Here is a 16,993-nt window from a genome sequence, read left to right on the forward strand (position 1 = left end):
GTGTATATCGAATCTTTTATCATATACTAAACCTTTATTATATGATAAATTTTATTTAATAAAATGTTTTATTCGGTGCCTTTATTACGTAAAAACAAATGTTTGTATAATATAAAAAATATGTTAAATTCTCTTGTCGCTTTTAAAAAATTCAAAGTCACGTTTCTCTTTATTTATAAATAAACTATCGATAAGAAAAAAAAAAAAGAAAGATAAGTATGTGTATTTTGCGTCGTTTATTTTATGTATTTTCCATATTATCGAAACGAAAAATTGTTAAGGCTTATCCAGACGTACCTAACTGCATAAAAAAAGAACATGCGCAGACGAATCGACCAATTACGTATCTAACTTAAAGGATGCCATATTGTCGTATTCTTTATGTTCGACACGTGACTGGTTGATTTTTCTATGCCAGAAAACGTATACGCGAATGCGTATAATCGGGCGTAAAATCAAGCTACTTGATGCGATATCGAAGACACACGCGCACGTATTGTGTATTAGTTTGACGATACTTGTCAGAGAATAATGTGTTGTTAATTGTTACATCGTTTCAGTAAGAAGATATTTGTATTTATATAAACATCGAAGGGAGTCCACATTGTGTTTCGAAAAAGTCGATTGCAATTTATGGCCAAACAGGATCCCGTGAAGTATCCCTGATATTGGGGGTACGCGACGAGAATAATATCATTGTAGAAGGAAACTCACGACACATCTGATTGCGCTTATGAATAAATGTGTAAGTCTTTCACGGATCTCTTTATTTGCTATACAAAATCGTTGCACATTCGCAAACGCAAAGTAATAAATGCCAATTGTTCTCGAGTGATTCCTTTCCCCTAATATTATACAGCCTACTAACTGTACGTCCTAATTGTACATCCTTTTTTACAGTTGAAAGAACAGTCTTGCCGGTAAATCCCAAAGGCACAACTTGTGACATGTAAGAGGTTAGGTAGAATGTCAATCGGAGAATATCTCATAGAGGTAGACATCGAATGCTATAGCAATCGTGACGAAGATACGTAGAAATATGATGATTTTCGATGTTCCGGTGTCGCGAGTTTACACAAAGAATAAATCACGAACTCGGGAATTGAAAATCTCGTTAATTAATATATCGATGCAATAAATGTACATTATCGGATGAAATGTGCGGTGATACGACATATGTACGTTTTATTAAACTACCAAAGATAGTGCAGTGTTAAAATCTGTGTGCTTTTTTTGCACGAGTTTGTCAAAACGGTATATCGGGATATCGGGTAGATTGGGATGAGTTACACCAATTTCGGCCGAGGAAGGGGCTTTCGGCCACGAGGTACGCGTGCGAGTACGCGAGGTACCGCAAGCTCGTTCAGTAGAGCCCGATTCCTACCTCCACCTTTCCGACATGTAGGCCCACCGAGACCAGGGCGTGCCGCGCTATTCATGCCCTGGCAACCGAACAATATGTTTTTTCAGCCCCACTTGTTACGTGGTAATCCGCAGTTCAGACCAGGCGGTAGAAGAAAAAATTTCCGCTACAACGCTCGATTCGCTGCTCCCAATAGACTGCCCTTGTCTGCGAATTATGAGGATGTTATTATTCCACCGGATTTGAATAGCTTTCAAATAGAGAATAATCTCATTGACACTACGCCGCAGCTTCCCCTTCCTGGTTCTGAAGAGGAACGACAGCAGAAGATAGCGGAAACAGCGGATCGATTGAAGCAAAAATTGTCTAGTTTTAACAGCGATGAAATGATAAATATCTGGAGCGATGACATACCGCTTTCGTCCAACGTTGCAGAAGACGACTGTACAAACGACATAAGTGTCCCTATACTTAGGTTTCCACAAGTTGAACTCAATCTGACATCCAATGATCTGAGGGATATTGGAAAAATAAATCCTGATAATTCACGACTCGATAACATACAATATATATCTAATGTTACTAATAATACAAATAGCGATGTAGTAATATTAGAAGAAAATGAAGGTGAATCTCAACTAGAAGCGATACCTAACAATCAAATAGCAAATCTATCAGTTGAGAATGAGTATTTAGAAATGGACAACTGGCTTCATGGGTCAGTCGATAAGTTTCGCAATTTAGAACAATCAGATTTACATAAAGATAACAATGTTGAAAGTGAATTATTAGACTCCGATCTTCAGTGTCAGCTTAATACACCTTTGGTTAATACTTCGCAAGATTGCTGTGATCAACAACAAGATATTTCTCAGGAAAATGAAATATATCTCACAGATCCTGTGATAGAACAAGATGTATCTAAAACACCAAGTCTACAGAATATACCACTCCCGACTGATTTAACAGATCAGGATATTTTACATAAAAATGCATCACAAAGTGAACAAGAATCAGTGACCATAAATTTAGAAGTTCAAGAGAACATTTTAGAAACCCAGATTTCTGCAATAAGTTTAGATAGTAATAATTGTACATTATCGCAACCGGCAGTAGCTGATGCACCAATATTAGATAATGTTGCATCGGATAATCAAGTGTCGAAAATAAAGAAAAGTCCCTTTCATAGTAGACCACCAAAACTGTCTCCGCATACTGAGCAGGGAGAATTACCTATTGATTTTGATCCAAGTACTCCGCCACCGATACTTGTGAAGCAGGATCGACCACATGTTATGCCTCCGCCTTCTATACCTGATATGCTACCATTATTTGATCCTACAGAACCACCACCGAATATCAGACATTTACTAACATCAACAATTGCCGGCTATAGTAACAGAGAAACGCACATAGAATTAAATACAAATGGAGGATTTGTACCTCAACAATTACCGCTAGAAAGCCAAAGTAACGTTTTCCTGCCATCGCATATCGATACAATCCAGTTTTCTCCATTATTTTCTATGCCATCAGGTAATCACTCTGCCATGAATACGAATGTTCCATCACATGCAATATTTCCGATGCATACAATGTCTCATATTGCATCTTCATCTTCCTCGCCGGAACTCTTGACGCTCTCTGATTGCAATGCGAACAAGGACGACGGTTTAAATGACATGCAAGAAGCTTTGAAATTTGCAAAACAAATGACAAGTATAACGGAAAGAAGAGATAAAGAATCAGATTCTAAATCTGTTTGCAAAAGTAGTACCACAATTAATACAGTTAGCAATATAGAGTCTATATCTTTGCCTCCAGGGAAACCAAAGACCAAAATTAATACAAGGAAGAGGACAAAACGAAATAACACTTATAGTAAGAAAATATTTCAGGAACGGAGAGTGTCGAATCATCTGCCATTAGAAGAAACCGTGATACAAGATACAAATACGAGATCTACTGATACGTCGCTGATGAATGAACAAGAACGTCCCAAAGTAGTATTTAACTTAAATAATAAAACGAAAATAGTAAATACTAAGACTGGATGGCAAGAGAGTAGTGAGAAAAAAAATGGCATAATGCAATCTGTGGAATCGGAGAAAACGCCTCCAATTTCTAAAAAACACTTTAAAAGTACATTAAAACGAAATGAAGAAGAGCGGAAGAATTTAAAGAAGAAGGAGAATAATTCAGGAAATATAGCATTATCCGAGTCAATTGTAAATCAAAATGCTGTATCGTCTCACAAAAAAATTCAAAAGAATGCTAATACAGAAAAATCTCATTCTAACGTTTCGTTGTCGTCGAAAATCAATACGCAAAAATCAATAAGTTGTATAGAAAAGAATGAAAACTCTAATTCGGAAGCCTCTTGGAAAAACAAAATCATCAGCCGATTTTTGAAGATGAGTAAAAACGATATCTTCAACATGGTGAATAATACTAGTCTCCGGAAGTTTGATATTATAATGAAGCGTCTAGTCAAAGAAAAAAAGTCTACATTATCCTTGGAAATGAGACACGCTCAGAACGAAAAGATGAAGTTGTACGATCAGCAGAGACCGATGCCACTGTATCTATTACAGATCTACCCACAGAATTCATTCATCACTTAAACGAAGTATTACAACTGGATGTGCAAGTGGACAATCACGTTGAGTTTGCAGCATCAGCTTCGAGTAGTCATAACAGTCACTTGGAAGATACAAATCATGTATTCAGTCCCGTAACATCCTTTATTTCAGAGTGTGCAAATAGAACAACACCAAACTATATAAGCCAAGAATGCGAAAGAACTAAAAACCATACGACGAAAATGGGACATGACAGAGTGCAGATACACCATACTAGTAGAAGTAACGATTTTAACTTGAAAGACGATACTGGTAGTACTATTGTATCTAATAATTCTAACATTAGTAGTAAATTATCAGGATATTCGGCTCTACAGCATGATCTGGATGATATATTTTCAGAAGTGACCAAGAAAAATCAAACTCCCGCAGCAGTGAAGCATTGTAGCGCGGACCAACGAAGTGCAAAAACATTTGACGACGACGCGATTACAAGGAGCGCGGAGAACGATGCGCTCTTGGAAGATGACAGAACGCGTAAATCGGAAAATTGCACGCACTGGATCGAAAGATGCGATAGATGGAAGAGAAAGGAACAAGAAGATCCACATGCGTACAGGAATCTTACCAAAGAAGAGTGGGAAGCAAAATATGGAACTCAAGCGAACTCGATACCTTCGTCTTCTCTTACAAACAAAATTAATACTAGCGATAAGAATTCATCACACAAAGGGTGTATTAAAAAATCTTGTGCACGACGCCGTCATTCATCTGAATCTTCAAAGCATACAACAAGCATAAGACACAGAACATTGGAAAAAGACAAGCATAAAGAGTCTAGGCGACACAGCGATGATAGAAGACATAGTGCAGAATATTCGGAGTACAATAACGATCGCAACAATGATAATAGTAACAGCAGCAACAATAGCAGTAGCAATACCAGCAACAGTACCAGTACCAGCAGCAGCAGCAGCAATGATAGTAATAGCAACGCGGAACCAAATGTTACAAAGCTATTGAGGGCGATAAAAGAGAAAGAGAAGGTTGCCAAGAAAATGTCATTGAACGAAACAATAAGAGACGAGGTGAACGCCGAGATAGAGCGGGAACGCAAACAGAAGTCGAAGAAATCGCGAAAATATAAAAAATTGCGAAAACATTGCAAGAAAAGATTGCGTCATAAGAAGAAGAAACAACAGCAAAGTAAGAAAACGACGAATCCCTCCGATTCCTCCTTGGATGATAACGAGGACAATAACGAGGAAGTTCTCAAATTGCTGACAGAAAATGAAATTAAAAAAGAAATCGTAGAAAATCAAATTACGCAAGAAGTGATCGTTAAAGAAGAATTGGACATCAATCAAGAAGAGAATACCAGAGATGCTGAATTTGTGAATACTTCAAGTCACGTGATCATGGAAAATAAAGCTGCGTATTCGCTCCCGGAATCTAACGGTAAATTTGAATCTGCTCTTTTAACAACACAAGAGACTTCATTGACAACTGTCAATCAATCGCACGTTGAAGATAGACCACCGACAGCCTCTCCGACACAACCGAAAACTAAAGCACAACTGAAACAAATGCCAGAAACAGCTAATACGAATGATAACAAAATTTTTCTCAAGGTATTTACGAGCCTACCAGAGGATTGGGATACGATTAATCAGACGGAATGCTCGGAGAGTTTGAATAAATCTGATCAAATAACCGACATTAACTGCAATCGGGATGAAACCGAAGTTTTACCGACGATTGATAATTTCGCGAGCAATATAAAAAATTGCGACCATTTATTACGCGACAGTTCTAACGAAAATGCGATATCCCGATTACCGGATGGAACGGTATGCATTCCTAGCGATTCGTTTATCAGCGCTATTAAAAGAAAAGACGATATCACAGCTTCCACTAACATGTCAGACAAAGCGGCGACCATTGCTGTATCAACATCGACCTTTGAATCAGGAGCACCGATTAAGAGTACTACAAGTCGAAAATCTCGAGGAGCCTGCAAGAAGATCGACATAAAGACCTACTATGAGCGCACGATACAACGTCGTATGAGTGAGCAAGGAGAATCGAAAAGATTCGCAGAAAATCCCGCAACGTCAACTCAAAGTTTATCTTTCACGCCTAAGATCGTCGAACCAGAAATTCCAATCAACAAATATACATCCGTAGCGTACGATGGTTCTATTAAAGATCCACGATTACTTTCGGCGGCCGTTATTTCCTCGATGAATAATAAAGATAACGATATCGCACAGACGACATTGAAAAACAATATTCGGCAAGAAGAGAAGCAACCGATATCTAAGATTGCGATGATAACACCGAAGATAACACCGAAACCTATAGAAGAAGATTCTAATCGTGTTATCGATACCGGCAGCGCTGTTGAGAAAATTAATCAGGATACATCGAAAAATAAATATCCTCTTACTGCTAACACAAGTGTCAATGTATTACCCAACGTTGTAACAACGACTAAAACTATATCCTCGAAATCTAAGACAGCAAATGTAACGAATAAAAAATTGCGAAACGAAGTTCCGTCCGATTCTAAAAGATTTAAGAATATTCGATCAGAAGGAAGCAAAGAGTTGAAACTGAAAAAGGAAATGATGAAGGCACAAAAAACGAAAAAGAAATCTGAGATAAAATCCATTAGTCTCGTTGCGACAAAAGTATATTATCCTTCGGTGAAGACAACAAGGACAGAGGATGCGAAAAAGGTGATTCAAGAAAAGGAAACTGATAATGCAAGTGATATAAATAAAATAAAAATTGAACAGACCACGAGTTCTTACGAAAGTAAGGTAAACAATAATTATGCTGAGATGAAAGCATCAACAATTTTTTCGGGAAATACCGACAATAATAACGAATTATCGCAAAGCGTTAATGAGACAAAAGGAAGTTTTTCAAGCTTAGAATTTATCAGAGGAAAAGATACTAAAGAAGATGTAGGCAATATTGAAAGCACTGATTCATCGGAGGCAATGCAAAATGAAGAAGCTCATAATGTAAAAAGCGCAAATAATACAGCGAATATCGAGGTCGCGAATAAAGAAGAACAGAATGCGGGAGAAAATTATAATGTTGTTTCCAAACTCGATGTATCGGCAGTCTCTATCAAAATCTCGAACGATATTGTAAAAGTAATTAAAGAGGATTTCTCTACGTCGAGTAAACAATTTAACGCAACGAAAGATACGGAGCTCCCGTTAAAAAATTGCGCGAATCAAATTCAAGTTGAAAAGTCAAGTAATCGAGATCTATCGGAGAGCACGAATAATCCGGTCTTCGCGGATATGATCGAAGAACGCGATATGAGCAATATTCCTGAATCGAATACGGTATCTCGATCGGATATTATCGACAATACTAGAGAGGATCAGCCGTTGATAAATACGGATATGGTAAGTGATGTCGAAATTAATGGTAATAAAGAAAACAATATGGAATCGATTGTATCGGACGGCACGTACAAATCTGTTAACGAGGATAATTCTCTTCCTAAGAAAACCGCCGAATTGTCATCGGCTTCGAACGAAAATTTCACACAACAGCAAGATACGAAGAACGGCGTCATCTCTCCTGAAAGCGAGGGTAGTCCATTCAAAGGCTTCCTTCAAGAAACTGTGATAGATTTTGAACAGCCTAATTCGTTCAATATCGAATTACACGGAATCGACGCCACTAAGAAGGACAAGTTATTCTTAAATGATTGTAATATAAATTGTACGACACATATTAACAATCATGAAAAGGAAACAAAGATCGCAAAGCAAGAGAATTACGATACGTTAGAGTGTGCTAATGATATGAGTATTAATGAGAACTTTGACGTCACTTTTAGAGATAGCATGCTTGCTTCGAATAAGGAATGTGCGACGAGCGACAAGAGCGACAAATCCGATTCGATGGCGGATGAAAGTAAACAAGGACAAATCGTGGAGAAATCTACGTGCGACATAGTTGCCGCTACGTTACACGAGGACGACGATATCGATACCGGCGAAAGTGGTGACGCGGAAAAACGATTAATAGGCAAAGAGAAATACGCATCGGAATTAACGATCAAGGAGTCCATGTTTATCGAAGAGGAGATGATTCAGGATGAAACCGGATATAAGGATCTTACGAGTAAACTCACGACTACGATCGATCCTAGTTTGTCTGACGCCTTGGACGATGCGGCGAATTCGGACGACGTGCTGAGATTAACGGAAAATCAGACCGCGGAACATCTCGACAACCATAATATATATTTAGAAACAAATATATCTACGGAGAAAATCTCTTGCGACAAGCTGCCGAGTTTCGATTCCGATGAACATCTGGACAACGACATGTTTTATTTGGACGATCGTTTGCAGAGCGCTGCCGCGTTCGATAACAAGGACGAGGCGCCCTTCTCCGTTCATCGAGAACCAAGTCCTCGATACGACATTATTCCGCCAGCCGTCATTCCAGAAACGACAATAATCGCATCCTGTGCGGATTTATCACACGACGAGATACAGGAGGAACAATATAAATTTGACTTGAAGCACATTTCGTCGACAGACAATTCTAATTTACTTCCGGAAGTACCGTCAGCGGAACGTTCACCGATCATGACTGATACATCGTCAAGGACATTGAATGTCCCGACCAAAGCCGCCTTGAAGGAGGCTGCAACGAGTCTCTTTTCGAAATCTCCCGATAGTTTATCGACCAATGAGGCAGCGGAGGGTATATTGGAAAAGACACAACAAAGTGAAACAGACAGTTTGAGTTACCGAACACCAGCCTGGAATGTGGATATACACAACGGTACAAAAACGCATTCTTCAGATACCCACACTAAAAACTGTATAAACGTAAACACAATATCGTCGACGCAAAACAACACGAACGACGAACGCATTCATAAGGATATCGATGTCGGCCAGAGTAAGACCTCAAGAATATCTTCTATTAATATAGAGAAGTGCCTACATAGCAGTGATATAAAAATTAACCCGGTTGTGCAGCTAAGAAAGATGAAAGAACTCGACAGAATGATGAGTGAGAAGAAGACGCAAGAGAAAACGAGAGACGGTGTATATAAAGATCGAAGGAAGCGTAAAGGTACAATCTTACATAAATTGAAAGATAAATGGCAGATGAAGTATCGATCCGGGAGGATCGATTTGAATAGAAACAGCTTGAAGAAGAAACTCAAGAATACGAAACAATTTACCGGCACAAGAGAAGCGATTTTGACTAGAATGCTGGAAATTGATATCGAGATGCATAAGCTAATGACGGAAAAATTAAAATTGCACGAGATGTTGCAGAATAATACCTCGTCGACCGAAAGTGCCGTGGCGAATAGCGACGCAACGAGGGAAAACGACACGATTTCTGACCAGGTTGGAATAGTCTCGACATTAACGTCGCAATTACCGCAAAACGCCAAAACGCACCGTGACAAACGAAAGAAACACTCGTCATCGTCGAAAGAATCTCCGATTAAACGGAGAAAAAGCGCGTCTCGCAGTTCGGAGGACGATGAGATTACACGTTACACGCAGAAGACGAAAATGCCTGTAATTAGATGGAAGAAAACGCCGCGATTAGAACAGATAGTTAACAGACGGGAAGAGGATCTCGAAGAGGAGAAAGATCTTGATGAGATGACGGAACAGCAGACTTTGACGACTTTTGCGTGTAAACAGACGGACATCTCTCCGGCCTTGGACGTATCTGAAAATGATGCGCAACAGAAATCTGAATCGAACGCATCTGACAACGCTATGATACAGAAACCTGAATCGAATGCATCTGACGATGCTATGATACAGAAACCTGAATCGAATGCATCTGACGATGCTACGTTACAGAGACCTGAATCGAACGCATCCGCTACAACGCATTCTGAAGACGCTGCGATACAGAAGCTTCAATCGAACGATACGACGGATCATGATGCACGAGTGCAGGAGACCGCTATGGAGATTGACCGAAAGGCTGATTGTGACGTTGTCGATGAATCTTTGAAGCCTACAATCTGTTTAGATAAAAGTGCGGATAATTGTACAGAGGATTCTATTGAACGAGAGCACGCGAAACGTTTCGATATTGATAAGAAAAGCAATATTTCAGCACCGAGCAAGGTAACGAGAACGAATACTCAGGCGGCAAGCGCACCAGAGTCCATATATTCTGATGACAGCACATGGGACTTTTTCGTGCAGAACACCGTGTCGGAGGTGCACGAGAACAGGAATGTGACGGGTCTCGTCCTGCTGGATGAGAAACTTAAGAAAGAAGAAGCCAGGACGCGAAAGATGAAGGCGATTGTGCGCAGGAAGAAGAAGCAGCAGCTGAACGACTATTTGAAAAAAGTCAATAAATTGACGAAAAAGGAGGAGGAGCTGCCCCTGTCCAAGTTGTACATCAGAAAGCTGCAACAGAAGCGGGATTTGCTCGACTCGCTCAGCCAAAGAAAGGAAGACGCGAACCTGATCGTCGATCCGAAGATCTTGAAGAACGTGGACGAGGTGATAAACGCGGTGGCGGAGAACAGAGTGGAGGATCTTTACGAGCCTCAGGCGCGAAGCGTTTCTAATGACATTCCGACAACGTCCAATCTCTCGTCGCAACTTGAGGAACATCAGTTTTACGTCGATGCCGAAGCGAACGCCAATTCGGATTGGCCCTGCCGAGAGAAGGAAAATATAGAGGAGACCGCGGGACAACAGCAAGACAGTAACGATTTACCAGCTGGGGACGAATCAAATCATGTCTTTAAAGTCGTGAACCAGATCAAAATTCCTTTCAACGACGAACATAACGTGGAACCTGACAGCAGTGTTACTCCCGAAGAAACTCTAATCGAGAGCCATTCTTTAGATTGTGAGCGTGTCCCGCCAAAGGATTTTAATAACATTGCATCGCGCAATTTCGATATTAAGGTATCTGTGCCTAAGATTTTGATAAAAGATGATTTTAGCCTTGGATTGTTGCAGAAATTTAAAGATACGGAGGGCGGCAGCGTCGTCGGCAACGCACTAGTCGATTCTACGACGAACGTTTTTACAACTAACGTTAATAAATCGATGAAGGAGAATGATAAAGATACTTTATCGATTGCCAAATCCATCCAAGTCGTGGAAGAAGATAAAAGAGAAGAGGAAAGCAAAATGAATCTGATCGAGAAGAAGGATAAACATGCGGTAGATGTGAGTGGCGATAAGCAGAATAACGCGTACGAATTGCAAAAAGACGAGACAATCAATAGCGTAAGAGATGCACAAAACGCACTGCAATCAAATACTCCAAAGCCCGAATACTCTGATATTACCGAAAACGAAGATACAGACGATAGCGTTGCATCTAACAACAAAATAGCAATGATAAATGTAACACGTGACTCGAGTGTCTCGGATTCTATCGTAGAAAAAGTTAATGTGAGGCATAAAAAATCAGATACTGAATCCGAGCAGCTTTCATGCGACGCGATTGCAGTGAAACAAGACTATCGAGATGCGAAAAGTGCGAATGCTAAAGAAAAAGCAAGGAATGATAATCCTAAAAACGAATCACGTGTATTCGAGGCGATTCTGGACCATACTACCGGCAGTTTCGTCTCAATTGATCGAGCGAGCGAAAAGTCAGAAGAATCCAACGACATGTCCATTGATCGAAGATCTAGTTTGGAACGCACGACTATTTCCGTCTTTTCGTTCGATAAGACAAGTACGAAAAGTATGGAAACGAGTAAAGCACGGTCTCGTCGAAAATCCGGCATTTCAGCGCCGATACGTAGAAGCACCAGGTATACCAATGAAAATGTAAAATCTAATAAGACAAACGAAATTGATTCTAACTCGAATAGTAGCGAACAAGAACCAAGCGTTCACGAAAGAGATCTAATAACGCAACGCAGAAGCAGATCCCCTACAATACGCGATGAAAAAATTCCACACAACGTTAAAAGGAATCGTGCTGCTCAAAAAACGCAAAACACAGCTAGTCGGAAAGTGTTGGTTACTGATTGTGGAACTAAGATTGAAAATCCGGTGAAATCGCGTCTTTCTGTGGAATCCGCAGCATCGAAGAACAAGACTGCAATAATCGCGAAAAAGAGAAAACACACGGAATGGCAAATGATGAACTGTAAAGTGAGGCTGATCGACTGTAAACATACTCTGCTTAAGCGAAATGTCAATCCGGAGATTTTAGAAAGGCTTGGAATAATCGCTATTAATCCTTATGTATCGAGTGATATATCCTGTATGCCACGTGCCATATACGATCATACGGATATGTCAGTAATCCCTACTGCAATTTCGGAGCAAAGTTCTTGCTTTCTTTTAGAAAAATCCTGTGATAAAAAAAATACCGAGATTGAAATCTTGGAAGAGAAATCAATTAAAAAGATTGATGATGATCCCATTCAAGGAACCGCTTCGATGGAAATTGATGAGCAAAAGGAAGCATTGAAAACGCAGTATACAGTCCACAAAGGTCCTATTTTAGATATCAAGGTATATAATCTGATGAGTATCTGATTGTACACCTCTATATAAAGACAGGCTAGTGATAATAAGTAAATAATTTTTATTTTCTTTTTTTTTTCTAGATTTTTGAAAACTCTTTCCTAGCAGCAAGTGAAGACGGCAAGATATACAGATATAGCCAAACATCTAACGAAATATTGAATATCTACAAAGGTCACAAATCTGCAGTTACTTGTCTACATATCTACAGATCAGAGGTCGCAGGCATTAACAAGGAATTTATGTATTCCGGTTCCTTAGACGGCACCTTGCGTTGTTACAATATAATGGTAAGACTTAATGTTTTAAATGCTATTAACAAGCGTTTATTGGAAAACTAAAAAAAAACACTGCTCTTTTTCAGACGGGTGCATTGGTAAAGAATCCGGTGCAGATAAACAGCCCGATTCAGTGCATGGATCAAGCATGGGGAATGATTTTTATCGGAACTAAATCTGGGCATGTTTCGCGTTTTCATATCAAGGTAAAATACGTGTTTTTTTGTTTTAGCTCTATATCGATTTTTAAAACTATTTCTAAATCCATAGATTCCGGAATTTACATTGAATAATGAGACATTTGTATGAAAACTAGTCGTAATATATTAACATATTAAATGTATATGTTTATGTATATTTATTCATAAATGCACATTCTTTTTACATAGGTTAGCAGCATTAAAGGAAGTAGTATAGAGTTTTCAGACAAGTCTGTTCTTGCGCTTAAAGCGACAAATGAAGGTCCGCGAAGAATTCTCATCGTAGCCTCTCGAAATCAGCCGATAACTATACGAGACGCACAAACCGGCTTGTTTCTTCGTACGATTAGCGGCCAGAGGAATCACACGGTTTACAGCCTAATGCGTCATAATAATCTCATCTATTGCGGTACGAGTAGTACGTCTATCAACGTTTTTGATTTTACGGTAAGCGTATAATAATTTCTCTTTACGTTTTTCGAAATAGAAATTTAATTAAATTGTCATTCATAAAAAAAATATTTGATTACAGACGGGTGAACAAACAATTCAATATGATGCTGGAGTCGGTATCGTATGTATGCGGCTTTCCGGGCAATTATTGTTCGCAGGCTGTTACGACGGCAATATCTATGTTTTTGATACAAGGGTGAGTATTATATTGCTTGTATCGTGAATTATATAATTAATTAATTACAAGTGATCAATCTCTATGTCATTTATATTTAATTAAATCTGTTTACAGAACCACAAATTAATATGTAGTATACCTGGCCCAGGGAATATGCTATTGAGTATAGAAGTTGTACATAATAAGGTATGTAAGAGCTTAAACTATCTCTTTTTACAACAATTTCTCGTAATTTCAGTACTTTTTCTTGAATTTTTGTATTATTTTTTCTCTTTCTTTGAATTATGTTTTTTTCATAAAATATCAATAAAATATTTATTTTTATTACATATTTTTTAGTTTTTGATTAAGTGCGCAAAGATAAGATGCTGATACTACTAATATTAATCGAGCTTTCCAATTGTATTTAATCTTTCAGATTATAGCGGGAAGCAAAGACAAGCGTTTGCATTTGTGGCAAATGCCGACTCAAGTGCGTGCCTTACTGTAAAAGATATCATACATAGCACGCCTAGGAATTCTCTATTTTGAAAATAATTATGTTGAAAACTGGCCAATCAGTTAATTGTCCACAGCGATCGAATAATACGAGATGAAACAGGAAACTCACTTGGCACCGAAGATATAACGATATAACAAATGTGTGTATGTGTGTATTTTAACTTTTTCACTATAAATAGCATTATGCCTTTATTATATTTCCCGAAATGCTTTTATTTATATCTTTTATATTCAGTGAAGTTGCACATATTAGATTTAGAATATAAAATGATAAATAAAATGATTTTATTTATAATTTTTATAATACAAAGATTATAACAGAAAATGTAAAAACTATTTATGGTGGGAAAGTACTGGCTGTTACGAAATCGTTTGTTATATATACTAATTATAAGCGCTGTATGAAAGACTACAATATGTGCAACTTGTGTAAAATGTATATTTGTAAAGAATTTAGACTGAACTGATGCAAGAATGAAAATTATACTATACATGCCTTGCGCAAAAGCATTAGGCAAAACTTTCATCTTTATTTGTACTCATTTGAAAACATTGTGACATTTAAGATTGTGTGTACAATGAAATTTTTTGTCTATGAACGTAAATATTTTACTAAGCTGTTTAAAAATGCGTGTGGAAAATGGACACACATAATTGAAAATACACGCACTCAATATGTGTGATTTATATAAACTATTCTACTCTCGTTCATTGTTGTGTTTCATAAAGATTCGTTATTCTGTGTGTGTTAGCCATTCCTAGAAAGCTGTTTTTTAAAAAAATCTCTAATGTTTATATTGGCAACGATGTCGCGCTTTCTTCGATATTTAGTTTGTTACGCATATTTTCAAGATGTAGGAAAAATAAATCACCACTCTGTAACTTTTATTTCATCTTTTGACATTAGTAAGCATGTTTATGTATTTAAGAAATCGTATCAAAATGTGCGATAAGCCATAATCAATGTGAAATTAATCAAAGAAGATAATGTATATGTTTTTGTGCATACATGCTTATGTTATATAACATAGGGAAACAAGCAAGAAAACTTGTTCTTACATTTAATAGATTTTAAACTTAAGCTTTGAGGCAAATTTCTTATTATTAACAAAACAAATTATTGTCTTTATGATTATATTATGATAATGAATACATTGTATTAAAATTTATTATATATATGCAACATTTACCTTGTGTATAGATATATAACAATTATATCGTGCATCTTTTACTTGTTTGTGAAAATTGAGAAATGTACACTGTTAGAAAATTACTGCCATTACTTAGATAGTAATTTGATAACGTAACTCTCATTGTGCAAAGCTTTTTAATAGAATGCAATGTAGAAACTTTATGATTTTTTCTCTTAAAGGGAGGGAAGACGAGGAGGTGACAGATAGAAAAATTTAATTTTTGGTTTTGTCAAACAAAACTATTATATCGCAATAAAAGCTTAAAATTGTAAGTACAATTTTAATATATTTTTCGTATTTAGAGGAAAGAGAGTGTATATTATATATATGGTGTTTATATTCACATATATTGTAAGTGTAAATATAATTAACTTAGTAAGGAATCTGAAAATTTTTACATTGTACTGAAATCATAAGCTGTGAATAAAATTTTGATTTCGATTGAGGCGTTTAATTGCAAATTTAATTAAAATTATTAGTCAAAATATGAAAAAAGAAAATATATATATATGGCACTTAAATAATTTTGAAATATTTTAAATTTTTGTTAGTGCCAAATATTTAAATAAAAAAATTTTAGTCCAAATTAAAACACTTTTAATTGTTCGATTTAATAAATTTTGCAACTACACGCCTTAATTCGAAAGCGCGTTTTAATTCGATTGTCGATGAAACTATATCGTTCTGGCGGTAAACCTGTTAAATCAATAATAATTTGTCGTCTTTTATACAAGTGTGCAAAAGTTCTCATCAAGCGTGAGAACCGCAGCATATATATAATTACAATCAGACGATTCGTAGATATGTCTTAGCATAAAAAGTGAACGAAGATCGACAGGGCTTTAAATACGAAAAAGAAATGTGTCTCTGCCTTGGGCCATTTAAATCAGGCAAAACTCTCCTAATGAAAAGTCTCCAAGGAGACGAGATTGACAATGCGACTTATACCGTATCTACCAATGGGATAAATTTATTTACTATAAAAAATGATACTGGCGAATTTGACATGGTGATCAAAGAAATCGGAGGTAGCATGGCACCGATATGGAAACATTACTTTGACAAGGTACTCGTATCGCAAAATACAGTCACGCATAATACAATTTTGAAATAATTGTTACGATACATTATTTACATATTATTGTTAGATTCATAAAATAATCTACGTAGTGGATACGAGTAATCTTTGCCAAATAAGTGCAGCAGGTGTATTGCTCTATTCCTTTCTGGTAGAACCGAGATTACGAAACGTAAGAGTCGCGCTCATCTTGAATAAAATGGATGTTTCGTACCGTCAGATGAGAAACGAAGCTCTGCTGATGCTGCAATATGCACGTTTACAAAGGGAAGTGACGCAAAAGATCACTGTATTTGAGACCAGTGGAATGACGGGTCAAGGTGTGGAGGATCTACGCGGCTGGTTGTTTGACCCGGAAACGCTGAAAGCCACGCTCAATGCTAATAAATGAGCGATTATATCGTTACGCGATGAAAAAGAAAGTTATCTTAAAATGCCTCGTCCTTTTTTATTTACACTCGATCTTACAAAGTTATAAAAGTGTACTACAAATTCGAGTACTCTTTGAAGATAATATATTAATGCGTGTTGTCATATACAGCCTACGTCTCACATGCGCAATTCTAAAAAAAAAAAAAAAAAAAAAAAACTCTTTGTCAAAAAGGATGAAAAAAGATGTGCAAACCG

The 16,993-nt window shown here is 37.4% G+C and overlaps 2 protein-coding genes across 2 annotated transcripts; both read left to right on the forward strand.

Annotated features, from left to right (window-relative positions):
- The first annotated feature begins 390 nt into the window (after nucleotides 1-390).
- LOC115240692 lies at nucleotides 391-15,344 on the forward strand. The gene is given in 10 exon segments (XM_029815999.1): nucleotides 391-745; nucleotides 901-3,928; nucleotides 3,931-7,373; nucleotides 7,476-12,473; nucleotides 12,569-12,775; nucleotides 12,850-12,969; nucleotides 13,153-13,410; nucleotides 13,496-13,612; nucleotides 13,709-13,780; nucleotides 14,013-15,344. Coding segments are annotated over 9 exon segments (11,934 nt in total). The 5' UTR covers nucleotides 391-745; nucleotides 901-1,281; the 3' UTR covers nucleotides 14,085-15,344.
- Nucleotides 15,345-15,719: 375 nt separating this feature from the next.
- LOC115240693 (ADP-ribosylation factor-like protein 16) lies at nucleotides 15,720-16,955 on the forward strand. Its single transcript, XM_029816000.1, has 2 exons — nucleotides 15,720-16,354; nucleotides 16,437-16,955. The coding sequence occupies exons 1-2, from the start codon at nucleotides 16,148-16,150 to the stop codon at nucleotides 16,755-16,757; spliced, it is 528 nt and encodes a 175-aa protein (XP_029671860.1). The 5' UTR covers nucleotides 15,720-16,147; the 3' UTR covers nucleotides 16,758-16,955.
- The last annotated feature ends 38 nt before the right edge of the window (nucleotides 16,956-16,993 follow it).

Source organism: Formica exsecta, unplaced genomic scaffold, assembly GCF_003651465.1.
Source record: "Formica exsecta isolate Colony F162 unplaced genomic scaffold, ASM365146v1 scaffold444, whole genome shotgun sequence".
Lineage (NCBI taxonomy): Eukaryota > Metazoa > Arthropoda > Insecta > Hymenoptera > Formicidae > Formica > Formica exsecta.

What these genes read in the sequence shown, in the direction of transcription:
- LOC115240693 (XM_029816000.1), top strand. Translation starts at nt 16,148, where the DNA reads ATGTGTCTCTGCCTTGGGCCATTTAAATCAGGCAAAACTCTCCTAATG. An exon ending in GGAAACATTACTTTGACAAG is followed by an intron (nt 16,355 to 16,436) that starts GTACTCGTATCG and finishes TATTATTGTTAG; the next exon opens with ATTCATAAAATAATCTACGT.